Source organism: Sciurus carolinensis, chromosome 16 (genome assembly GCF_902686445.1).
Source record: "Sciurus carolinensis chromosome 16, mSciCar1.2, whole genome shotgun sequence".
Lineage (NCBI taxonomy): Eukaryota > Metazoa > Chordata > Mammalia > Rodentia > Sciuridae > Sciurus > Sciurus carolinensis.
This window is the reverse complement of record NC_062228.1, coordinates 59,078,785-59,103,648: the sequence shown is the minus strand read 5'-3', so window position 1 is coordinate 59,103,648 and position 24,864 is coordinate 59,078,785. Positions and strand designations below refer to the sequence as shown.

Here is a 24,864-nt window from a genome sequence, read left to right as displayed (position 1 = left end):
CTTTGACCTTTACTTCTGTGATATGTTCATTGAATCTGTCTCCCTACCTCTTGTGTGGGAAGAGGACAGAAGCCTCTCTTTTTGCCCCAGGCACATGATTCTTAGTAAGGACTGAATATGCTCCAAGGGACATAATTATCAAAAGGCACGTGTGATCTTTATTTGGGTCCTAGTTGTGCTTTTGTTTGTTTTGGTACCAGGGATTGAACCCAGGGGCACTTAACCACTGAGCCATACCCCCAGCCCTTTCTAATATTTTATTTAGAGACAGGGTCTCTAAGTTGCTTAGGGCCCTGCCAAGTTGCCGAGGCTGGCCTTAAACTTGCAATCCTCCTGCCTCAGCCTCCCGAGGGGCTGGGATTACAGGTGCACACCCTTCTTATTTAGGTCTTAATTTTAACAAAAACCAAATAGAAAACAATTTTTTGACATAAGTAATGGAATATGAGTATGTGGTAGGTATTGAATGACATTCAAGAAAATAATTGTGAATTTTGCTAGGTGTAATTATGGCACGGTGGGTATGTAATTAGTTGAGATGCGTGCTGAAGCATTTTTGGGTGAAATGGAATTATGTTTGCAATTTTCATAAAACAAGTTTGTCCTATAGAATGGCCCCCTAAAAGCATGTGTGTAGGGGGCGCCTGGATGAAACAAGATTGGCAGGGCATTGCTATTTATTGAAGCCAGTGCACAGGTTAATAGAACCTATTATAATGGGTTCTATTTTTGTGTACGTTTGAAATTTTTTTGTAATAAAATTCTTTAAAATTTTATCACAAATAACTTAGAAAAAAAATTACATGCCCTGCCAGGCATGGTGGTGCCCACCTGTAATCCCAGTGGCCTGGGAGGCTGAGGCAGGAGGATTTCAAGTTCAAAGCCAGCCTCAGCAACTTAGCAAGGAGTTAAGCAACTCAGTGAGACCCTGTCTCTAAATAAAATGTATTTAAAGGGCTGGGGACGTGGCTCAGTAGTAGAGCGCTTGCCTAGCACATGTGAGGCACTGGGTTCGATCCTCAGCAGCACATAAAAATAAATAAAACGAAGGTTAAAAAAAGTATAGGGCAAAATTAAAAAATATATATACATTATATATATGTATATATTTTTAAAAGGCTGGGGATGTGGCTCAGTGATTGAGCACCTCTGGGTTCAATCCCTGGAATCAAAAATATGTGTATATATATATATATATATATATATATATATATATATATATATGCATGCCCTGGAAAAGTGTGTTCAACAACTGACAAAGCAGCTCTGGCAATGTCAAGGTGCATAGGAAGAACTGCAGATGCAATGACTTCTAATACAATATGACATTAGGAATAAGAAATAAATACTCATAAATTACAACAATGATGTTAATAGTCATTTAAATGTATGTGAATATGTATATTAAAGGTATGCAAATTATATTTAAATTTAAATGTAACTCAACTAATAAAAGCATAAATTTAAAAATAAGTATTTGTTGAATAACTATCGTTCATTCTGTGCCAGCATGTCAGAGATCTCCTATGTGCCTTGGAGGATGCTGGGGACCAAGAGCTGAGTGAGACCTGGGAACCCCCAGTCCAGGGAGGAAGGGAGGGAAGGACTGGAAAGGGCAGCCTGTGCCTCAGTGGAGGGGAAGCTCAATCCGGGAGCAATCCAGGAAAGCTTCCCAGAGGAGGTGCTGTCCACAGTGAAACCTGAAGGGTAAGGAGGAGTCTGCCAAATAAAGAGGAAGAAGGAAGAAGGGTATTTCCTGCAGAGGGGCTGGTGTGAGTCCAAAGAGCCAAGAGAAACAAAAGCCCAGGGTCACCTGCAGGAACTTCCTGGAGTCCGTAGCCCAAGACTGTGGAGCACTTACAGCAGTCACAGGTCATCAATTATTCCTGAGACGGTGACTCAGCATCTGCCCTCCCCGCATGACAGCAGGCTGCCCTTGCATCCGCCAGGCCTACAGGCGAGATGCTTGTCGTTCACAAGCTCCCTCAGGGTCTTCGTCAAGGTCTGCGACCTGACTACAAATGGGGTTGGTTCCTAAATGCCACAGTGGCCAAGCCAGAGCCAGCACTGACCTACCCCGCTGACCGGCTGCTCAGTGCAACTCCACCAGCTTTTCTGGAGCTTATGTGTACCTTGCCTTCAATACACGGGGGCTTGGTCTGGCCTTCACGGGCACAGCATAGCTCCTGGCTCAGAAAAGGGCCATAAAGCGGGCACCCAAGAAGGAGAGCCCACAGCCACCCCATCACGCCTGCCCAAGTGACGCAGGAGGCGCACCCACGTCCAGTTCGGTGGAGAATATTTGGACTACTTATCGGCCTTGAACCGGTGCCTCCCAGCTCCTGCTGTTCATCAGAACCACCGAGCAAGCATTCAAACAACCACAAATGCTCCCCACCCCACCCCAGACAGTCTTGTGAAATGAGGTCTGAGGTAGAGTTAGGTATAGTTTGTTTTGTTTTGTATTTTTTTCCAGCAATAAGCTTCTAATTGGTATACAAGGGAAGTCAAAGACCTGACTGAAATGATGATAATCCCATTCCTTCTGCCTGGTAGAAGTGGGCAGGTGACTGAGTGCTGACCAATGGGACGTAAGGAAAAGTTGCTTGGGGGGGAATCTAAGAATGAAGACCTCTAGAGGTGATGCCTGGAACTGTGGCAACCATATAGTGACCATAAGGTAAGCAAGCTGGCAGGCAAAGGTGACATATCCTAAACCAAGAAACTGGACTCTGGAAAGAAATTGGGTCCTCAGTGCTATAGCTGAGCAACTGGTTCAACAATACCCAACCCCCAATCCCCGCACATACTTCTGGGTTTCTTTTTGGGTGAGATAATGATATTCCTACTCTTTATAATAAGTCCAGTTTTCTACTAACTACTTACAGCCAGATGCATTGTCCTCACTGAAATATTAATTAATGTTGAGTAAGTGAAGGACTGTGCTGAAGCACAGAGCGCAAGCTGAGAGGGCGTGCACAGGAGCCTGAGGTTGTCAGCAGGGCACAGACCACACAGAGCCTCAAAAGCTGGTGGGGGAGTGGGAAGCCTGGAAGGCCTGTGAACAGGGACAGCCAGACTCAGCGTTCAATGTCAGAAAGATCCCTTGGGAGCCATGTGCACTGGAGGAGAGAGACTGAAGACCAGGGAGAAGGTGAGAAGAGGGTCCATGTGGAAGAGAACAAGACCTGAGGCAGGGTTGTGAGGACAGAGAGGATGGGCCAGGCAGACAGGAGAGTCAGAGGACAGGAAAATGGGAACTGAGAAGCTGTGGGAGGGAATGGGGGCCATGTGTGGAGAGATGGTACCTTCAGTCTGGCTCAGTGACTGGGTTGTTGGTGGGACCATTTGAAAATGAAAATCAGGGAGGAGAAAGGAAGGGAAGATGCAGAGTTCAGTGTGGAAGAGAAGGGAGAGTGAGGGCCTCTGGGGAAAAATGGCTTCAGAATTGCTGAGGTCCAGAGATTCATGGGAAATGTAGTTCTGGGGACCAGAGAATTGGCCAGGGACTGCAGAGAATTGTGGGAAGTGTAGTTTTTGAGGTCCAAGGAACCCCTGTCCAGGATTTTGGTGAATATGAATGTGTGTGGGGTAGGGGTGGGGGTCTCACTTTGCAAAGCCAATGACTCACTCAGGGGCACACTGAGGGCCAGGGTCACCACACAATGCCTGGATGGCAGAAGCCTGCAGCCCGCCCCCCATGCCCGGCTGGTACCTGCCTCCTTTTGCACGCAGGGGCTGCCCAGGGTGGAGGAACACAGAGGCTCCACCTCTTGCTGTATCCTGGGAAGGCGGGTGGGGTGTGTCTCAGGAGGGTGGGAAGAAGGGTTCTGACTAGGCCACCCACCCCTGTTCCTCCTCCGGGCCACAGCTTCCTCTTCTTTTTTGAAGCCCGGGAGGGGAAATACAGAATTGGAAGGCTGAGACCACATGGTGACCCGGGTGCCCTTAACCTCTGGAACTTCCTGTACGGCCCAGTTCCTTCTTCCCCACTTCCCTGAGCCTTCCTTGCCCTCTCCCTGTCTCCTGGAGTCTTTTTCCCCGTCTCTCTCTCTCCATCCCTCCTGCTCGCTCTCTCCCCATCTCTCTGCCCCAGTGCCCCCCGCCCTCTCTTCCCTTTTGCTCGACTTCTCTGCCCTCCTCTTCCCTGTCCCCTTCCTCCCCGGCTCCATGCCCCCCGCCTTCTCCATCAGTTTCCCCAGCTCCTCCCCAGCCCCACGACCCTCCCTCTCTTCATGCTCTTTTGCCTGTCTGGAACTCTGTCACCCTCTCCTCCTGCCCCTGCCTCTCGCCGCCCCTCAACCCAGCCTCCTTCCTCCATCTCTCTCCTCTCACAGCTGCCTCTGCCACCGACCCAGCCTCCCCTTTCTTCTCTCATCCCTTTCTGATCCCACTTGCCCTCCGCTCATCCCTGTCTGCCGCAGGAACTGGTTAGACACAGGCAGTCAAACTGAAACTGGGTTCTCTATGGGGAGGGGGAGGGGAACAGAGGCCCGTTGCCATGGTACCCCTGGGGGGTGGGGCTGAGGGTTCTAACCCCCGAGTCTGAGGGAGGAGGGCTGGGCCTGGACCCCTGGGTCTGGGGGAGGAGGGAACTGGGGCCTGGACCCCTGGTTCTGGGGGCTTCTGGGTCTCAGGTGTTGGACTGAAGGGGTCCGGCCCTGTGTGTCACTAGCCATTCCTTTTTGTGACTTTAGAGCTCTAGCAGGAGCTGCGGGAGAGGAGGCTGGCCTTGTTTCCTCTGTCCTCGCAGCCCTCTGCCTCTGTGGCTCTGATTTGTTTCTCTCCCTCTCTCTCCACTTGCAGAGGATCCTGCCTTCACTGACTCTTGTCTCTGCTTACTGAGCATCCACGTCCTCCTTTCTAGGCGATTCCCTGAGTGACTTGCTTTGGGGTAGATTAATAATCAGTGTGGCCTCCACAGACAACTTGTACAGTTCTCTTTTCTTTTTCCACTGAAGTTGTTGGGCTGATCAGAGTCAAGGCAGGAGCTGCTGAGGCCACTGTGGCAACACGCAGGGAGAGAACTTGCCTGAAAGCAAACAACTGGAGGGAAGCAGATCCTAAAGATAAGACAGGCAGGTTCCTGGTGATGATCCGGACGGCTGGGTCTAGCTGTGCCTGAAGCCCTCATCTACCCAATAAATTCCTCTTATACTTAAGTCAATTCAATTTGAGTTTTTGTCATTGGGAACTGAAACAGTAGATAAATAGACTCACTCAGTTCTTCTGTGGCTCTCCCTCCTTCTGGCATCTTGACATCTCTTTCTCTCCTGTTAAGCTATCCTTCCCCACTTTCAATGCCAATACCATCTCTGTAAGGTGCGGGCATCTTGGTTGTCATGGCCACAGGCACCTCCCCATCAGTCACTGAGCTCTGGCCCTCTGCCCTTTGCCTCTCTGGGCTCCTTCCTCTCTTCCTCCCTCTGCACTCCCCCTCGCTCTCTCTCTGGATGCTGTCTGGACTCCTCCTGTCCTGCCTGGACCCTGACCCTAGCCTCCTTCTTGTCCTCCCAACCTAGCCTCTTCCCCACATTCTTTCCCCACAGGCACTGACCCTGCCTGCCCTGCTGGTAGGCCTTTCGTAGCTTCCCGGCGCCCTGGCGGGTGTTCAGCCCCTTGACCTCACCTTCGGTATTTAGTTCCACTCGCCCACCTCACACCTGGACCCTTCAGGCCTTCTTGCCACCCTCTATGAGCCATTCGATCAACCCTCCTGCACCCTGCCCCACTCCTGTCTCCACTCCTTTCCACATGCTGTGCCCTGTGCCTGGACCTCTGCCCAGCCCTGCACCACCTCCCACCTGTTCTCATCTTTAATAAGAAGCCCAAGCGCCCCCTCCTCCAGGAAGTCCTCCTGGCTCCTCCTGCTGCCAGGAGCATTTCTGGCCTCCTGCCTCTGCGTGCTTTCTTCTGCTCCTTTTCTAGACCTCTGAACACTGTCTGCCCCCCTACTGGCTCTCTGTCCTGCTCAGGGATTTGTCCCCTGACCACCTCTGCCCCCCAGCCTCCCCTCACAGGGGCCAGCCCTCTGAGAAGTCAGTCCATGTGAACTGGATGAACAAACACGTGACTGTTTCCCTCTGTCTCTGTGATGGACACTGACAGCCCCCAACCCCATCTGCCCTGTCTGTCCTGGTCCCCATGAGAGGAGAGAGGGCCAAGGAGAGAAGCCAGGCGCTGGAGTCACGAAGATCCGCCTGGAATGCCAGGCAAACCAGGGCAAGTGTCAAACCCTCTCAGAATATCAGCTTCCTAATCTCTGGACAGTAATGTGGCCTTGAAGGGCCATCGGTGAGTAAGTGAAGCAAAACGCCCCCAGGCCAGCCAGGCAGGGGCAGCTGCCTCCCCGGGCCCCGTGTCTCTGCGCCTGGCTTCAGCTGCCTCCTCTGGAGCCCTCTGGGGTGTCTGGTCTCTTCGTCTGGATTGCTTTCTCTCTGTTTCTTCCTCCCTCTGGCACGGGGCAGCTGGGGCCCATCTCTCTGTCTCGCCCTCTCTCAGTCTCACCGTCTCCGTGCCTGCCTCGCTGCCTTGCCCCTGCCCCACCCCTCCACAGCCCCCACCTCTCCTGGGCCATCCGAATCCCACCCTCTGGCCTGGTGCCCAGCCTGGGACACGCACAGTCCCGAATCAGCATTTAGAAGTATGTCGGCCCCGCAGGGGTGTGGCTGGTCCTTACCTGCTCAGAAGGCTTCCTGCCCACCACCGGTGCCCGCCAGGCCCTGGCCAGCTGAATGGACCTCTCTTCTCAGCCTTTACTGTCTCCATGGGGAGCCCCAGAAGAGGCGAATGCATTTACATGCGCCTGTGCCTGTTCCTGGGCGTGTGTCTCTGTCCAGGAGCCTGTGTGTGAATCTGGAGGTATTTGTGCAAATTCATCCGTCCATCCATCCATCCATCCATCCTTTTATTTATTCTTCCAACGTCCATCCACACACATGGCCATCCGTCTGTCTATCCCTGGAGCCCACCCGTCCTGCAAGCACCCATCCAGCCACCTGTTCCTGCACCACTCACCCCTGGGTCCAGTGCCCACCCAGTTGTCCGTCTGTACATGGACACACCGCTGTAGCCACGCATTCCTCCATCTAGTCCAACAACCAACATTCTGTGGGTCACCAGCGTGTGCCAGATACTGTGCCTGGTGAGGGCACAGCCCTGAAGAAGAGGGCCACCTGCACAGAGCCCGTGTGCTCTACAGTCCTCCAGGGGACAAACCCCTCCTGCCCAGGCCTTGCTGAGGTCTCCCTGGCTCATCGCCCCACTGTGTCCCTTCTTCCCCTGGCTAATACCCAGCCACTGTCGCCGCTCAGCTCCAACATGGCCTCCACAGGGAAGACGGCTCCCGGACTTCTTTCTCAGACCCACGGCACCCTGGACTCGCCTTGATAGCACTGGCCCTAGTTGGGGATCCTAGGATGTCGAGTTACTCGATCATCTGTCTCCTCCACTAAATCACGCATTCTCCCTCAGCTGGAATTTTTGTCTATTTTGTCTATTTCCCAGCTGAATCCCTGGTGCCTAAAAAAATGTTCAGGACACAATAGGTGCTCACAAATGAGCACATGGATTCAATTGGATAAATATGGAGGACTCTCCCTGTCTCCTGGTTCCTGTTTTAGCGCTCCTTATACCATTCTGCACTCCCAGAGGCAATGGCTCACAAGGTCCTCCACCGTCCCTGGTGCACATGAAGTTGTGGCTGAGGGCAAGGGCTCTAGGCTGAGATGCACATGTTGTTAATCTCCGATCTGACACTAGCCAGCTGTGTGATCCTGGGCAGGGCACTTCCCTCTCTGGGTCTCAGTTTTCTCACTTGTCAAATGTGATTAAAGATTAAATGAGCCAGGTGAGGTGGCACACACTTGTAATCCCAGCGGAGGCTGAGGCAGGAGGATCGCAAGTTCAAAGCCAGGCTCAGCAAAAGCGAGGTGCTAAGCAACTCAGTGAGAACCTGTCTCTAAATAAAATGCAAAATAGGGCTTTGGATGTGGCTCAGTGGTCGAGTACCCCTGAGTTCAATCCCCAGTACCCCCCAAAAAAAGATTTAAATGAGCGAATGCACGTAATTATTAGTTATGCCAGCACTAAACACTAAAGCACCATCTATGCATTTAATTTAGTCCTCAAAATAATGAGATAGAATCTGATTTTCAAAATTATTGTCATCCTCATTTACAGAGGTGGAAACCGAGGCGTGGAGGACTTAAGGAACCCACCAGGTCTGCATAGTGAGAAAAAGCAGAGCTCGGAGCTGGGGCTGGGGCTCAGGGGCAGAGCGCTTGCCTGGTACGTGCGAGGCACTGGGTTCGATGCTCAGCATGGTGTATAAATAAATTAATAAAATAAAGGTCCATCAACAACTAAAAAAATATTTTAAAAAAAGCAGAGCTGGCACTTGAACCTGGTGTTTGACCCCCAAAGCCACACATCTGCCTCTCAATGCCTGGGCAGCCTCTGAGTCTGTCTCTGGAAACCATCACGAGGGACTGGTGAGCCCACTGTGTGCACATTTCTGAGTGGTGCATGCTTGCTGGCCTGGACAGGCACCTGCTGGGTGCAAGGGTCTGGCTGTGAGAGTGGTCACAGGGCAGGGCCAGGGTGCACTCTCGTAGACATACACCTGTGCCAGCTTCCCTGGGAGTGAATGCAGACCCACCTGGAAAATGTGAGCAGACAGGAGGATGGGACTCAGGGGAAGCCAGGAGGCATTTCTAGAGGATTCTGTGGTCTAAGGACTGCAAAATGTATACACAGGCACAGTATGTGTGTGTGTGGGGGAGCAGTCTAGTTAGAGGGAGAGCCTGGAAGACTTGTATTAGAGTTGCATTTGCAGAAGCAAGAAAACTTTTACTCAAGGGTTGTATTTATTTGGGTGTCCCTGGCTGGGGGGACAGCATCAAGTGAGACTGGCTGCCTCTCTGAGCTGGGACTGTGGCTAGGTAGATCTGAATTTCACCAAGGGAATTAACCTCCATGGACCTTGATTGTTTCCTCTGTGAAATGGGAATAACATAATTGCACCCATCTCAGCACCAAAGTGAAGATTAAATGAGAAAATGCTTTCAAAGCACTGAGCACATTGCCACTTTGTCATAGGAGGAGGCAATTATCATTAACTGCTATTAATATACCAGAAACTGCTACTTGCTGCTTTTAAGAAGTATTCATTAAGAACCTACTTGGTATTATAGCTTTATCTACACTGGTTGGTTTTTCAAACTCTGCATCCCTTAGGAAATAAATTCATTGTTTATAATCTGCTGGCGAGAAACGGGCTCAGGGCACGGAGCTAGGATTATAAAGGAAGGATGGGGTCCAGGCCCTTTCCTTCCTCCGCTCCACGCTGTCACAGGCTCTGCCTCTGATTCCGAGGCCTCCTGCTGCTGCTAGCCCTCAGCTGCTCAGGGGGAGGCACTTGAAGTCCTGGAGTCTGGGATTTCTAGGTCTGAGAGAAGCAGAGCTCTAGATCCTGGGGGAACAGCAGGTCATGATCCCAGATCTCCGGATGCCCGATGTGGAGGCGCACTGGGTCTTTGATGCTTTAGTCCCGGGAAGTCTCCCCTCCTTCCTCGCTGCAGCCTCGCGATTTTGGCTTTCGGGCGGCGGGTTGGGAGGCGAGAAGGAGGGGTGCAAGGGGAGGAGCTGCGGACCTGCGACAGGGGCGGAGGAGGAGCCGGGCGGGCACCGCGGCGGGCGCGCGGGGCTGCGGCGGCGGCGGCGGCGGCGGCTCCGGGTGAGTCCGCTCCTCCCCCTCCCCTGCCACAGCCCCCGCCCCAGCCCGAGCCGGGGGGCGGCCCCGGCGCGTGGGACGGGGGTCGGTGCAGAAACGCGTGGCTCTCGGGCCGGGCAGTGGGAGTCTGCAGCGCTCGCTGGCCGCGCCGGGGGAGGGGCACGTGGCCCTGGAAGGGGGATCCCGAAACACCTGGGTATACCCCATCCCTCGCCCACCGATCCCCGAGGCGCGGGGATGGTTTACCCATTCCATGGCCCCTAAGGACTTAGGTCTCCGCTGTCGTTCAAGGTCCTCGACATCGTTCCGCTCCCCTACAGTGTCTTGGGACCCTGACATTTAACCCCCCCGCAATACCTCAAAAAAAAAAAAAAAAAAAAAAAAAAAAAAAAAAAAATCTCGTTCTCTCTGCAGCTCAGAGGCATTCAGGACTTCAACTCCCAGCAGACCTTGCAGTGCCGGGTCTAGAAAACCTCTGCAGCGCAAGCGCGAGGCCTGCCGGGAGTTGTAGTTTACGAGTGCTTACCGGCGTGGGGCCCGGGGGTGGGAGGGTGCAGCGGGACCCCAGGGGTCGCCTGGGGTCGAGCAACTGGTTCCAGTAGGGCAAGATGTGTGACTTGGGCTGAGCTTTCCCCCTCCCCCGGCCTCGGCCCCCAGATCAGACACCCCCTCTCACCACCTGGCGCGCGTGGGGACGGGTCTGCAGCCCCTTGTCCGCCCTACAACCCCCATGGGCTGCCGCCCGCCGCCGCCTCGGCTGCCACCCAGGACAAGGCAGGGATAAGCGCAGGTGAGTGTGACCATGCCTGTATCGGAGTCCTGGCCTTTTGCAGCAGCCCCATGACACCTGCCCATCTGTGAGCCCAGATCTGTTCATCCCTAATTTCCTTCTGCATCCCCCTTCCAACCCATCTCTGATGTCTGGCTCCAAACCATGTGTCACTAATTCTCCCCCCCATCCCACATCCACCTCTCTCACCTGGCCCCTCTCATTTATGTCCCCATCCAACCTTCCCTTCTGGACCCACGTCTGTCTGCCCAGCTCTCCTATCTACCCTTGTGTCTGTCTGTGATCTCAAGCCATTATCTGTCTGTCTGGGCTTTGTTTCTGCATCCCTTTATCCTCTTCTCCTGCTGTTTCTCTTTGGAAGCTATTTCTGCTCACGCTATCACCTGCCCCTCATCGCTGATCCTCTGTCCATTCCTCAACCCCCATGAATTACATGCCAGCTCATTTTTTTCTCTGTCCAACCCAAGTCACAATTCTTGACTCCCCTCCCATCTGTCTGTAGCTCTCTCCCTCTCCACTGGGCTCCAGGTTGCCCTCTTCATTATCTCTGTCTCTCCTTCCATCATCTCTCCCTTCCCTCAACTTGGTCCCTATCTCTGCATCTCCACCCCTCCCCATCTTTCCCCATACCTATCCACCTCTTCTCCTCTTTCTTCCTGGTCCTCTGCCTGTCCGCCCCAGTCTGGTTCCTTCTCCTTCCTCTGGCCCTCTAAGCACTTTCCAACCTGAAGTCCTCGCTCATGCTGTTCCTGCTGCCCAAAATGCTTTGCTCTGTCTTAGTTCCAATGCCCACTACTCATGACTGGCTCTCTCTTGTCCTTCAACTCCCAGAGAGCCCACCCTAACTGTCCCCTCCCTGGTTCCTTTGTGGCATATCCTCCAGCTCTTTCTTTTAAAGTGTTTCTCACCGTCGGAGCATGTCTTCTTGTTGGAGCTTGTTTGTTTACTTGTTTGCTGTTAGTCTCCTCTCTTTGGATTGTGACATTCAGGAGGCAGACAGCCCCAGTACTTCCTTCCTGGCTGGATCTGCAGCGGCCAGCACAGAGCCTGGTGTATGGTCGGTGCTTGATGAAGATTTGTTGGAAGAATGAATGAATGATGAATGGCCGTCTCCTCCTGTGTCCGTCCCTAATCTCTGTCCCTTCCTCTGTGCAGCCCTAATCTCTGTCTCCTTGTCTGCCCATCCCTTTATTTGTGCGTCCTGAATCTGCCCTTTGCTGACCTTCCCAGGCTGCTCCTCCTGGTCCATTTGTCCCTGTCCTCTGTCACCTGTCCACTTGTGCCCATCTCAGTCTCCTTGGTGTGTCCTGCCCACGTTGCTGTCTTCTTGCCTGTCCACCCCTGACTTCCTTGTCCATCTCTCCCTCGTGTCTGTGTTCTTGTCCTTCTTTCTCTGATCTTGGTCCTCGATTCATCTGCCCCTGCTCTCTGTTCCCTCTGCCTATCCCTCGCCTGCTCTCTTCCTCTCTGTCCCCATATCTCTGCACCCCTGCCCATCCCTTCTCCCCCATCCGGTTCCCTGGACCCTCACCCCTCCCAATTACAGGACCAGACAGCCACCATGTCTGGGGACTATGAGGATGACCTCTGCCGGCGGGCACTCATCCTGGTCTCAGACCTCTGTGCACGGGTGCGAGATGCCGACACCAACGACAGGTGCCAGGAATTCAACGAGCTGCGAATCCGAGGCTATCCACGGGGTCCAGATGCAGGTCAGCACCCCAGCTGTCTCGGCTAGCCCCTACCCCCACAACAGCCAAGACTGTTTGGCATTCAGAGTGGGCTGCTCAGCTTCCTGTTCCCTTTTGGGATCAGTCCCAGTTAGCATCTTGAATCATTTGCCTGCTGCTACCCCACTCCCCAAACCTCTAAACTCAGGAGAAGGAGCTGTGTGGTCAGTCTCTTGACTGTGGAACCACTCGACCTCTGATCTTTTGTATTTTACTCCATGGCCTCCCTATAACTATGGCCACCAAATAGTCCCTTCAGCTTCCTTTGTGCACCTTACACAGTGGTTCCAAGCTCAGGTTTTGAGTCAGGTGGTCTGACTGTGTGTGTTCAAATCCCATCTCCCTGCCTGGTAACTGAATGACTTTAGGAGAGTGACTCTTCTTGTGTACCTCAGTTTCCTCATCTGGAAAATGGGGGATGAGAAAGAGACTACGTCATAGGGCAGATGAGAGGCTCAGATGATGCAACACATGGGAAGCACTTAGAACACTGGATGCACAGTGGTCTTTCAGCCAACACGGGGATTTACTTACTGAGCACCAGCTGTGGTCCAGGGAACAGGCAAGGTCCTGATCATTGACTATGCACAGTGATCCTCCATGGTACAGACAAGCCCTGTTTTCTACAGGGAAGACTAAAACTCAGAGGGTGAGGTGACTTGCCCAAAGTCATAGAGCTAGGAAGCAGCAGGGTTCTGGAACTAGGAAATGTCATGAGTGCCACTGGGAGACCGCAGCAGTCTCTGGCTGAGCCCTGGAGCAGGGCTGGGCCTCCTGTGTGTAGGACAACCAAGTGCCACTAATGAGGAATCAGGGCCAGCGAGTGGCTGTCACTTGCTCAGAGCGGAGCCAGATTTTGATCCTGGTTAGTCTAGTCCTGCTGCTTGGGATCCCCAGGACCCCTCTCAGGTTCAAGGATTTACTTGAAGGACTTGGAACTGAGAAAAGCGGTTGTATGATCCAAGGTCCAGGTAAAATAAGGCACTCCTATCAGACCGGGCACCCTAAGGGCTTGGAGCCCTTGTCTGTCTGTCTGTCCTGGCAGATTCCCTCCCAGGAGCTGGTCAAGGGCCAGACTTCCCCGCAGGCAAGTGTGCGTCCTTTGCTGTGGAATCACGCCACCCCTCCAGGCCCTGCCAGCTCCCCCCGGCTGCACAGACAGGAATGAGGAACCTGTCAGGCCCTGGAGGAGTCAGTCTGACTTCCTCCAGAGTGACCCCTGGCCCCAACCCTGCCCATGTTCAGGAGGCTTTTAAAGTCTTGCCTCTGGTTTCTCACGGTCCCCATAACTTGCAGTAAAGTTTGGGTCACTTAGAAAGGAGCACCTCAAGGGAGAAGGCAGGAGGAAATTTAGGGTTCCTCTGCCAGCGACCGGTTATGGCCCTGCAGAGTCTTGTCCTCTCTTTCTCAGAGCCTCAGTTTTCGGTGTGTAAGCTGGGACAAGTGATCCCTAGGTCACACACCATCATAAGGATGAATGCCACACACTGCTGTAGCTTCACTGAGCAGTACAGGACCAGAGTTGTCTGTTCCCTCTGTCCCCTCAACACTCAGCTGTCCTTGCTGGGAATGACTTAGCCACCTACTTGCCCACCATAATCTACCATCTAGACAGGCAGGGGTTCCCCTGTCTTCTACCTCACTGCCACCCAGGAGCCAGTTCCAGAACAAATGCACATTTCCAGATAACCCCACTCCTGGTACCAATCACTGAGCAAGCCACAAATCTTCAACTGTAAGAAGCCGGCTGTGCCTGGGTTTCTCTGCAGGCAGAGCAGCATGTCACAGGCATTTGGAAGCCGATGTTATGGTGTTGGATCACTTCATGGAAGCAATAGGATTAATTATTCTAATATAAAGTCACACTGGAACTGACATCTATTAAGAATTATCGAGGTGTGATAGCATAGCACCATGGTGAGGACCATGAGTTCTACAACCAGACACCCAGGGCTCAAATTCTGATCCACCACCTACCAGCTGAGGGTCTTTGGGCAGGTGATTCTATTGACTTCAGTTTCCTTTTGTGGAAAATGGTAGTAATTATGTTGCCCGCTTCATGTGGTGCACTGAGTGTCTGGTATGTAACCATCCCTCAGCAAATGTCTTATGATATTCCACATTACCTCTGCATTCCTTTTAACCAAAGAGTAGGATGGTTTTTCCTGTTGGGCAAATAGAGAATGTAAGGCTCAGAGTGGTTCGGAGAGGTTCCCAAGGTCACACAGCAAATTGCAATTTTAGTCCTGACCTTCCTGACTGTGCTGTGTAATTCCCACTTTTCCTGAACCATCTCTGACTGTTTGTGGGGGGGGGCTTGGTTTTACCCTAGATATTGTGTTTTCTTACTGAAAGGCAGCCTGGGTTTGTGATCAGGAGAGTAAAATCTGGAGGCAGACTGCTGGGTCCAGATCTCAGCTCTGTTCTTTATAACCTGATGCAAACTCTCGACCTCTTTAAAACGGTCACATGGAAATAGCTCCCTTCGAGGACTGGGGACTTTAAATTGCTATGCACAAGAAGTGTGAGGGATGATGCATACCAAGTACCAAGGGTTGGCCCCTTGGGAATTCAGTGGTAGGATGCACTCCGACCCAACCCTGACCCCTGACCTCTGTTCTCACCCTTTCCAGACATTTCCGTGAGCCTGCTGTCGGTCATCGTCACATTCTGTGGCATTGTTCTTCTGGGTGTCTCGCTCTTCGTGTCCTGGAAGTTGTGCTGGGTGCCCTGGCGGGACAAGGGAGGTTCGGCAGTGGGCGGTGGCCCCCTACGGAAAGACCTAGGCCCTGGGGTTGGGCTGGCAGGCCTGGTGGGTGGCGGCGGGCACCATCTGGGGGCTGGCCTGGGTGGCCATCCTCTACTTGGTGGCCCACATCACCATGCCCACACCGCCCACCATCCGCCCTTCGCCGAGCTGCTGGAGCCGGGCAGCCTGGGGGGCTCTGACCCCCCAGAACCCTCTTACTTGGACATGGACTCGTATCCAGAGGCGGCAGCAGCAGCCGTGGTAGCTGCTGGGGTCAAACCAAGCCAGACATCTCCCGAGCTGCCCTCCGAGGGCGGGGCAGGCTCTGGGCTGCTCCTGCTGCCCCCCAGTGGTGGGAGCTTGCCCAGTGCCCAGTCGCATCAGCAGGTCACAAGCCTAGCACCCAGCACCAGGTGAGAGACTGCTGGGCGGCTCTACTCTGAACTTCTGCTCCTCTGGGTCTCTTTCCTGTCCGTGCTTTTCTGAGTTCTGGATCAGGACGATTGGGGTCTGGATTCCTGATTCCCAGGGAATGAAGAGGCTGAGGCCCCGGCTTTGGATCTAAGGGAGGATGGGGCTGGCGGGGCCTTTTCTCCTTGGACCTGAAGGATTCTTGGGTTCAGAGGCAGGAGAGGACTGGGGACAAGAATACAGGGTCAGGAAAGTGGAGGAGAAGGCAAGAGGCAATTATCCATCCCCGTCACTTGAGGCTGGGACTTGCCCCGGGACCTGGAGCTCATTCTTCCGTGGTAGCTCATTCTGCACACGTACACTGAGCACCTCGCGTGAGCTGGACCTGGCTGCCCTCACGCACTACCGAAGGTCCCAAGAAGACCCTGTTCCCAGACCGGGGGCCCAGGGGCTTCCTGGAGGTGGAGGTGCTGGGCTGAGTCAGGCAGGGGGGCAGGGGTGGGACTGTGCATTCTGGGAGAAGGGAAGTGGCAAAAGGCGGGACAGGAAGGAGATCAAAGTTCACTGGGGGAACAGACAGGAGCCCCTGGGTGTGAGAGGGAAGTTGAAGAAAGAGGATTTGGAAGGTGCGGGCCTCAGGTGCCAGGTAGGGAGGCTGGGGCTTTGTCCTGTGGGCCCTGAGGAGCCATGGAGGGCTGTGGGCAGAGGAAAAGCAGGGTCAGCTCTGGGTGTACAAGGACCCCTCTGGGGTCATAAGGAGACTGGGAGTCCAAACTGGAGAGATCAGGCCTCAGCTGGGACAGGGCAGTGGCAATAGAGAGGAGGGCAGGTGGGGGAGGAGAAGATTCAGAGGGCCTGTGCTATGTGAGTCCTCAGGGCCCAGGAAGTTATTCTAAGTCACCAGTTTGAGCCCAGAGGAGGCTTCTGAATGCTGGTTCACAGGTGTAGGGATGGAGGTGGCTTAGAAATGGGGATAATCCCCCAGATACAGATGCAGAAATGGACTCAGTGAGCATGAGGCTTGCCAAGGCCACAGAGTGAGCACAGGAAGGGGTCAGGGCCACCTCTCTGGGGGCTGAGGAGGAAGCAGGGAGGAGTCTCCCGGGGGGTCCGATGCAGCCAAAGATCAGAGCCACTGACCCCAGCTTGGTCTCCCCTGCTCACAGGTACCCAGCCCTGCCCCGGCCCCTCACCCAGCAGACTCTGACCACCCAACCCGACCCAAGCAGTGAGGAGCGGCCACCCGCCCTGCCCCTCCCCCTCCCTGGTGGAGAGGAAAAAGCCAAACTCATTGGGCAGATTAAGCCGGAGCTGTACCAGGGCACTGGACCAGGTGGCCGCCGGGGCGGTGGGGGCTCTGGCGAGGCAGGGGCACCCTGTGGCCGCATCAGCTTTGCCCTGCGGTACCTCTATGGCTCCGACCAGCTGGTGGTGCGGATCCTGCAGGCATTGGACCTCCCCGCAAAGGACTCCAATGGATTCTCGGATCCCTATGTGAAGATCTACCTGCTGCCAGACCGCAAGAAGAAGTTTCAGACCAAGGTCTGAAGCCGCGGACTGCACTTCAGAGTTCCACAGAGCAGGGACCAAAGGGCCTGGACCCCTGGGTCTGAGGGAGGAGGCTGGGCCTGGACCCCTAGGTCTGAGGGAGGAGGCTGGGCCTGGACCCCTGGGTCTGAGGGAGGAGGCTGGGCCTGGACCCCTGGGTCTGAGGGAGGAGGCTGGGCCTGGACCCCTGGGTCTGAGGGAGGAGGCTGGGCCTGGACCCCTGGGTCTGAGGGAGGAGGCTGGGCTGGACCCCTGGGTCTGAGGGAGGAGACTGGGCTGGACCCTGGGTCTGAGGGAGGAGGCTGGTCCTGGACCTTTGGGTCTGAGGGAGGAGGCTGGGCTGGACCCCTGGGTCTGAGGGAGGAGGCTGGGCTGGACCCCTGGGTCTGAGGGAGGAGGCTGGGCCTGGAGCCCTGGGTCTGAGGGAGGAGGCTGGGCCTGGACCCCTGGGTCTGAGGGAGGAGGCTGGGCCTGGAGCCCTGGGTCTGAGGGAGGAGGCTGGGCCTGGACCCCTGGGTCTGAGGGAGGAGGCTGGGCCTGGAGCCCTGGGTCTGAGGGAGGAGGCTGGGCCTGGACCCCTGGGTCTGAGGGAGGAGGCTGGGCCTGGAGCCCTGGGTCTGAGGGAGGAGGCTGGGCCTGGACCCCTGGGTCTGAGGGAGGAGGCTGGGCCTGGACCCCTGGGTCTGAGGGAGGAGGCTGGGCTGGACCCCTGGGTCTGAGGGAGGAGGCTGGGCCTGGACCCCTGGGTCTGAGGAAGGAGGCTGGGCTGGACCCCTGGGTCTGAGGGAGGAGGCTGGGCTGGACCCCTGGGTCTGAGGGAGGAGGCTGGGCCTGGAGCCCTGGGTCTGAGGGAGGAGGCTGGGCCTGGAGCCCTGGGTCTGAGGGAGGAGGCTGGGCCTGGACCCCTGGGTCTGAGGGAGGAGGCTGGGCCTGGAGCCCTGGGTCTGAGGGAGGAGGCTGGGCCTGGAGCCCTGGGTCTGAGGGAGGAGGCTGGGCCTGGACCCCTGGGTCTGAGGGAGGAGGCTGGGCTGGACCCCTGGGTCTGAGGGAGGAGGCTGGGCTGGACCCCTGGGTCTGAGGGAGGAGGCTGGGCCTGGACCCCTGGGTCTGAGGAAGGAGGCTGGGCCTGGACTCCTGGGTCTGAGGGAGGAGACTGGGCTGGACTCCTGGGTCTTGGGAACGGGTTGGGGGAAGGCACGGGCTCCTGGTCCAGGAATTGGGACTGGGGGCATGTGGTCTGCTTCCCCTCTCTCACCCACCTGCCAGGTGCACAGAAAGACCCTGAACCCCGTCTTCAACGAGACATTTCAGTTCTCGGTGCCCCTGGCTGAGCTGGCGCAGCGTAAGCTACACTTCAGTGTCTACGACTTCGACCGCTTCTCGCGGCACGACCTCATCGGCCAGGTGGTGCTAGACAACCTCCTGGAGCTGGCCGAGCAGCCCCCTGACCGCCCACTCTGGAGGGACATCGTGGAGGGCGGCTCGGTCAGTAGCTCCTGCGCCCACCAGCCCCTCTGCCTGGATCGCCTCTGCTGACCCTGGGACTTGCTAACTTCTCCTCCCTGGGGGTTTTGGTTGGTGTTTGTTTCAATGTGTGGAGACCCAGTGGCCTCTCGCCCTCCTGGACTCTGTCAAACATCAGCACCAGCCTGGATCCCAGATCCCCCGACCTCGGGCCCCCACCCCGCCCATCTGATGGTGTCACAGTGCAACCTGCGACTTCTGCCCTCTGACCCCAGGTTTCTGGCCCCCAGCTTCCTTCACCTCCACCTCCTGACCTTCCAGTCTCTAGACTTCTGAGGCTGCAGGCCTCTCTGTCTCTGAACTACTTTGCTTTTCAAACCCTTGACCTCCAAACTCCCACGCTCTGCCCCACTGTCTCTCCCTGCCCCTTCCCCTGAATCCTGACAGCCGAACCCCCCAGCCTCAGGCGTGCTGGGGTCCCCAGGCCCGTATCTCCCAGCGTGCAGATGGTGGTGCCGCAGGCTCCCTCCGGTTCCCTTGCTCTTTCCTTGTCACCCGCCCTCTGGTCTGTGACTGATGCGGGTGCAGCCCATTCCTGGCCTCGCTGTCTGAGCCCCACCAGTCCCCAAGCCTCAGACCCTTGATTCCTCCGCCCTCCCGGTCCTGACCCACGGGTTACCTACATCCAAGTTCTCTGTCGGTCTTGGGACGGCCATGGGTGGGGCGGTGAGGCCTGTTCTCCTGCCTGTCTGTTCAGTGCACGAGGACTGGGTGCCGACAGCGAGGCCTCGGGCTCCCCCAGGGCTCTCCCCGGCCTGCGTGCTCCGTCCGCAAGCCCAGCCTCTGGGTCTAAGTGCCTAGCGCCAGGGTCCCTGCCTCCAGTGCTCCAGTGCATCTGTCACACCCTCTCCTGTGTCTCCCTGGTGCCCTGTGCCTGTCCCCTCCCATCTGCCCCCCACATCACCACTTGAGGTCTTTTTCACTCGCTCATCCTTTCATTCCTTCCTCCAACCAGCCATCCTTGAGACCTCCAGGTCTGGGTGGACACCACTGGTGTCAGGGACCAGTATTGTGGGGACACACGGGAGGAGCATCTGCCCAGGGCTTGTGGCAGGAGGTGACCATGAAGCTGAGGCTCGAAGACTGGGAGGTGACAGGAGACAGGGAGGGAAGGGTATTCTGAGCAGAGGGAACATCCTGAGCAAAGGCCCTGAGGTGAGTGGGTGAGGCTTGGGAACCAGGGCTGCCCTGCCATCATGGCTCCTGGTCAGCCCCAGCCCTGCTCCATCTGCGTGTCAGTGACAGGGAATCTGCCTCCCTTGAAGCCTTGCTGCAACTGGGAAAGGGGTTCGATGATGCCGCCCCATCCTGCAAGCCACCAGGTCCCCTACTACTGCCCTGAGCAGACACCTCGCCACGTGTCCCCACCACACTGGCCCCTCACACCATCAGGGATGAGCTAGGCCTGGGCCCGGGTCTGCCTCCAGTCTCGGCCCTCTCCAGGGCTAACTTCTGTCTGTTGCCAGTCCTTATCCCATTCTGCCCATGTCGCTCATCTCTGAGTTGGGGCGTCCAGCTGGGGCTCCCCCTCTTCCCGCTTCACACTCCTAGGGTCGCTCCCCCTGCCCCACCCAAGTCCTGCTCTTGCTCTGGTCCTCTGCCCCCTCACAGGCCCCCTGGCCCCTGTCTCTCTCCCTCTCACTCTGAGTCTCTGTCTCCGTCTCTCTCTGGGTCTCTAACTTTCTCTCTGTCTCTCTCCATCTCTGTCTTTTCTCTGGGTCTCTGTCTCCCCTCCACCACCACCACGCTCTCTGGGTCCCTGTCCCCCTCTCTCTGGGTCTCTGTCCCCCCTCTCTGGGTCTCTATCCCTCTCTGTATCTCTGTCCCCCCGTCTCTCTGGGTCCCTGTCCCCTTCTCTCTGGGTCCCTGTCCCCTTCTCTCTGGGTCTCTGCCCCTCTCATTTTAGAAATCCACCTGAGGGTCTCTTTCCAGTCGTCTCCATCAGTGTCCTGGCCTCTGCCCCGTCCACTTCTTGCTGTGTCCTCTCCTCCTCTGGCTCCCTCCCCTCACTCCCGCTCCTTCCTGCTTTCACTGCAGAACAAACAGGCTTTGATGGTGGTGGGCAGCTGTGGCCAGGGAGCGTCAGGCCTTGGCCCAGAGTCAGGTTGCTGAGTGGATGGGGACGGAGCCTGGGTGTCATGAGGAGGGCGAGACTGGGATGGAGCAAAACCAGGGAGAGATGGGGCCTGGCGTCACCGAACCCCCTTCCACCTGCAGGAAAAGGCAGATCTTGGGGAGCTCAACTTCTCACTCTGCTACCTCCCCACCGCCGGGCGACTCACCGTGACCATCATCAAAGCCTCTAACCTCAAAGCGATGGACCTCACTGGCTTCTCAGGTCAGTCCCAGGGGGCACTAGATTGAGGGGGAAGCTGGGCCTGGCCCCCGGGGTCTGAGGGAGGAGGCTGGGCCTGGAGCCCTGGGCCTGAGGGAGGAAGCTGGGCCTGGACCCCTGGGTCAGAGGGAGGAGGCTGGGCCTGGACCCCTAGGTCTGAGGGAGGAGGCTGGGCCTGGGCCCCTGGGTCTGAGGGAGGAGGCTGGGCCTGGACCCCTGGGTCTGAGGGAGGAGGCTGGGCCTGGACCCCTGGGTCTGAGGGAGGAGTCTGGGCTGGACCCCTGGGTCTGAGGGAGGAGGCTGGGCCTGGAGACCAGGGTCTGAGGGAGGAGGCTGGGCTGGACCCCTGGGTCTGAGGGAGGAGGCTGGGCCTGGACCCCTGGGTCTGAGGGAGGAGGCTGGGCCTGGACCCCTGGGTCTGAGGGAGGAGGCTGGGCTGGACCCCTGGGTCTGAGGGAGGAGGCTGGGCCTGGAGACCAGGGTCTGAGGGAGGAGGCTGGGCTGGACCCCTGGGTCTGAGGGAGGAGGCTGGGCCTGGACCCCCAGGTCTGAGGGAGGAGGCTGGGCCTGAGCACTGTTCAGTACCCTCCCCTCTCCCCAGACCCCTATGTGAAGGCCTCTCTGATCAGCGAGGGGCGGCGTCTGAAGAAGCGGAAGACCTCCATCAAGAAGAACACACTGAACCCCACGTACAACGAGGCGCTGGTGTTCGACGTGGCGCCCGAGAGCGTGGAGAACGTGGGGCTCAGCATCGCCGTGGTGGACTACGATTGGTGAGCGGCTGCCCCGGGCGGGAGCGGCGCGGCCGCCCCCGCCCCTTCCCCTGGTAATCACCGCCCCCACCCCAGCATCGGGCACAACGAGGTGATCGGAGTGTGCCGCGTGGGCCCCGAGGCCGCCGACCCCCACGGCCGCGAGCACTGGGCCGAGATGCTGGCGAACCCCCGCAAGCCTGTGGAGCACTGGCATCAGCTGGTGGAGGTGAGTGGGGCGGGCGAGCCATGCGGGAGGCGTCGCGCCAGAGTCTGATGGCCTAGGTTCAAATGCCTGCCCTACCCACCGCTGTGCCACCTCGAGCAAGCCAGTTAACCTCTCTGTGCTTGAATTTCCTCTGCTGGGTAATAGAGCTGTTAACAGCAACTAGCGTTAGGGTCAGATGTGAGGATTTGGTGAGTTAAGGGTTCAGTCAAGGGTCGGGTAATATTTTTACCCATAAAATGTTAATAAAGGGGGAAATTGGGTGACAAAATGAAGCATCTTAGAGCAGGTTGTGAAAATTAGTGCCATGTAGTGGGTGGAGACCTTTATAATAAATAAGAAAATAAAAAAGTCAAAATAGGACAGAACAGCTGGTTGAGGTGGCACTGCCTGTAATCCCAAGGCTGCAGAGACTGAGGCAGGAGGATCGAAATTTTCAGGCCAGTCTCAGCAACTTCAGGAAACCCTAAGCAACCCAGCGAGACCCTGGTGGTGTGGCTCAGTGGATAAGCACCTCTGGGTCACTCCCTGGCAAATAATAATAATAATAATAATAATAATAATAATAATAATAATAATACATAGGGCTGGGTTTTGGCTCAGTGGTAGATTCATAGTGTGTGTGAAGCCCTGGGTTTCATCCTCAGTAAAACTCACACCCACACACCCGTATACACACCCATGTCTGTAGGGGTGCACACTTATACTTTGGACCCTAAATCCTCGGTCAGTCCATGTGATAGGACATGGGACCACGGTCAGTACATGGGATAGGACATGGGACCACGGTCAGTGCATGGGATAGGACATGGGACCACGGTCAGTCCATGGGATAGGACATGGGACCACGGTCAGTCCATCTGACAGGACATGGGACCACGGTCAGTCCATGGGATAGGACATGGGACCACGGTCAGTCCATCTGACAGGACATGGGACCACGGTCAGTCCATCTGACAGGACATGGGACCACGGTCAGTCCATGTGACAGGACATGGGACCATTGCCCTCGTTTGAAATCTGACATTTTGTTCGTCATGGATGCTTTGATTTCATCTTGACTGTTAAAGACTATCACATTAGTATCTTCTTCCTCTGGGTTGCTGGCTTGGGGCCACACCCTCAGGTGACACTCCCATGGGTTCCCCTGTCACCTCAGTCTGGTCCTGCCTGGAATTCCTTCCCGGTGAATTGACCCTCTGGGCACAGAGCTCGGATCTGAGCCTTGAAGACTGACTCCGTTCTGGTGGGAGGGAGGCCACCGTCTACGAGGACACAGGCCGTCTTCAGTCCTCCATGCTCTGGACTCACTCACGCACTTATTCCACACTCTTCTCCGGAAGTGCTTAGTGCCACAGCCCACGCTGGGCAGTGCTGGCGGGCCGGATCCTGGCTCTGCCCCTGAGTTTTAGTCCACAGTGCTTTCTGTGGCCCGGAGAGTCTGTCCACCCCCAGAGCTGCCCCTGCCCTTCCCCTGCTTACCCTCATGGCTCCCCAGAGCCCCCAGGACAGTCTCAGCCCCTCAGAGGCCTGTGGGACCTGCGCACTCACCCTAGCCTCACCTCTCCTCGACTCGCAGGACCTGTCTTTTCTGTGCTGTAGTGTCCCTGTCTGCAGGATGACACAGAAACACGGTCTGCCCCATCCCTGCAGAACTGAGTGCAAAAGAGCACTGTCCATGCAGAGCAGGGGGTCTCTCTGCTGTTGAGCACGAGTGATCATACTGCCTCTGCCCCTGCTGAGTGTTCTGGCTCTCCCCTCAGGAAAAGACTCTGACCAGCTTCACAAAAGGCAGCAAAGGACTATCAGAGAAAGAGAACTCAGAGTGAGGGGTAAGGAACCCAGACCAGGTGGGGTCCCAACTCTTGGTCTGAGGGAGGAGGCTGGGCCTGGACCCCTGGGTCTGAGGGAGGAGGCTGGGCCTGGACCCCTGGGTCAGAGGGAGGAGGCTGGGCCTGGACCCTTGGGTCTGAGGGAGGAGGCTGGGCCTGGACCCCTGGGTCTGAGGGAGGAGGGCTGGGCCTGGACCCCTGGGTTTGAGGGAGGAGGCTGGGCCTGGAGCCCTGGGTCTGAGGGAGGAGGCTGGGCCTGGAGCCCTGGGTCTGAGGGAGGAGGCTGGGCCTGGACCCCTGGGTCTGAGGGAGGAGGCTGGGTCTGGACCCCCGGGTCTGGGGGAGGAGGCTGGGCCTGGGCCCCTGGGTCTGAGGGAGGAAGCTGGGTCTGGACCCCTGTGTCTGAGGAAGGAGGGCTGGGTCTGACCTTCTGGATCTGAGGGAGGAAAGGCCCAGCCCAGGGTTTCTGGTCCCCTCTGATAGAGCTACAGAAGGTCCTGACCTTACTCTGAGGTGCTGACCTCCCCTCTCTTGTGCAGGGCTGGCCTAGGCCGGGGATCGGACCAGGCCCCCTTGGGATACCATTCCTTCCTGCCCGGACTGTGAACTCATCTCCTCGAAGCCATAATGTCCGAGCTGCTGGTGCGGGGCAGGCCTGGGCTTGCCCTCCTCCCCTGGAGCGTGAGGGTGGGAGGCAGGCCCAGCTCCCTGTTTCAGGGTGGGGGGCGCTCAGCCTCCACTGTCTGTCTTCTCTTTCCTGGGGCTCCCCCTCGAGGCAAGGGGCCATGCATGTCTGGGGGACCCCCGCCCCACAAACCCTCTGTCTCTTTGTCTGTCTCTTTACTGTTGTCCAAGACTTGGTGTCCTGACCCTCGTTCTTATGTGAATGTCGACAGACCAGTCCTCTCTGTCCCCCCAGACACACACTCACACCCGCGTCCATTCCTTGTGTTTGCCACACCCCGCGTCTGGCCGATCCCCCCACTGCTGCTGCTACCACGCCAGAATAAACACACGCCGTGGGTCTCACTCCACCTGCGGCTCCTGTCCTCTCTGGGACTGAGAAGCTGTCCTGGAACCTGCCGGCTGTGCGTTCAGACAAAGGCGTGTTGCGTTCCGTGGCTGGGCAACTTGGTTGACCTCTCTGAGCCTTAGTTTCCAAAGAGTCCTACAGCCAGGACTGCTGTAATCATAGGACACAAAATGCTACACAAACCACCAAGAGAACTGCAAG

General features: G+C 56.5%; 1 protein-coding gene across 3 annotated transcripts; it reads left to right on the top strand.

Annotated features, from left to right (window-relative positions):
- Positions 1-9,677: 9,677 nt before the first annotated feature.
- Positions 9,678-24,664, top strand: Syt3 (synaptotagmin 3). Of its 3 annotated transcripts, none has more exons than XM_047529694.1 (11): positions 9,678-9,736; positions 10,391-10,523; positions 12,070-12,235; positions 14,887-15,415; positions 16,580-16,955; positions 18,228-18,446; positions 20,703-20,823; positions 21,422-21,593; positions 21,669-21,801; positions 23,562-23,630; positions 24,170-24,664. In XM_047529694.1, the coding sequence occupies exons 3-10, from the start codon at positions 12,085-12,087 to the stop codon at positions 23,625-23,627; spliced, it is 1,767 nt and encodes a 588-aa protein (XP_047385650.1). In that variant the 5' UTR covers positions 9,678-9,736; positions 10,391-10,523; positions 12,070-12,084; the 3' UTR covers positions 23,628-23,630; positions 24,170-24,664. The 3 variants fall into 3 exon arrangements, with proteins under 3 accessions (XP_047385650.1, XP_047385649.1, XP_047385651.1); XM_047529695.1 differs by lacking the exon at positions 10,391-10,523 and adding an exon at positions 10,776-10,794 and having other exon boundaries at positions 9,695-9,736; XM_047529693.1 differs by having other exon boundaries at positions 9,688-10,523.
- The last annotated feature ends 200 nt before the right edge of the window (positions 24,665-24,864 follow it).

What these genes read in the sequence shown, in the direction of transcription:
- Syt3 (XM_047529694.1), top strand. Translation starts at nt 12,085, where the DNA reads ATGTCTGGGGACTATGAGGATGACCTCTGCCGGCGGGCACTCATCCTG. An exon ending in AGCCTAGCACCCAGCACCAG is followed by an intron (nt 15,416 to 16,579) that starts GTGAGAGACTGC and finishes CCCTGCTCACAG; the next exon opens with GTACCCAGCCCTGCCCCGGC. An exon ending in GCCGTGGTGGACTACGATTG is followed by an intron (nt 21,594 to 21,668) that starts GTGAGCGGCTGC and finishes CCCCCACCCCAG; the next exon opens with CATCGGGCACAACGAGGTGA.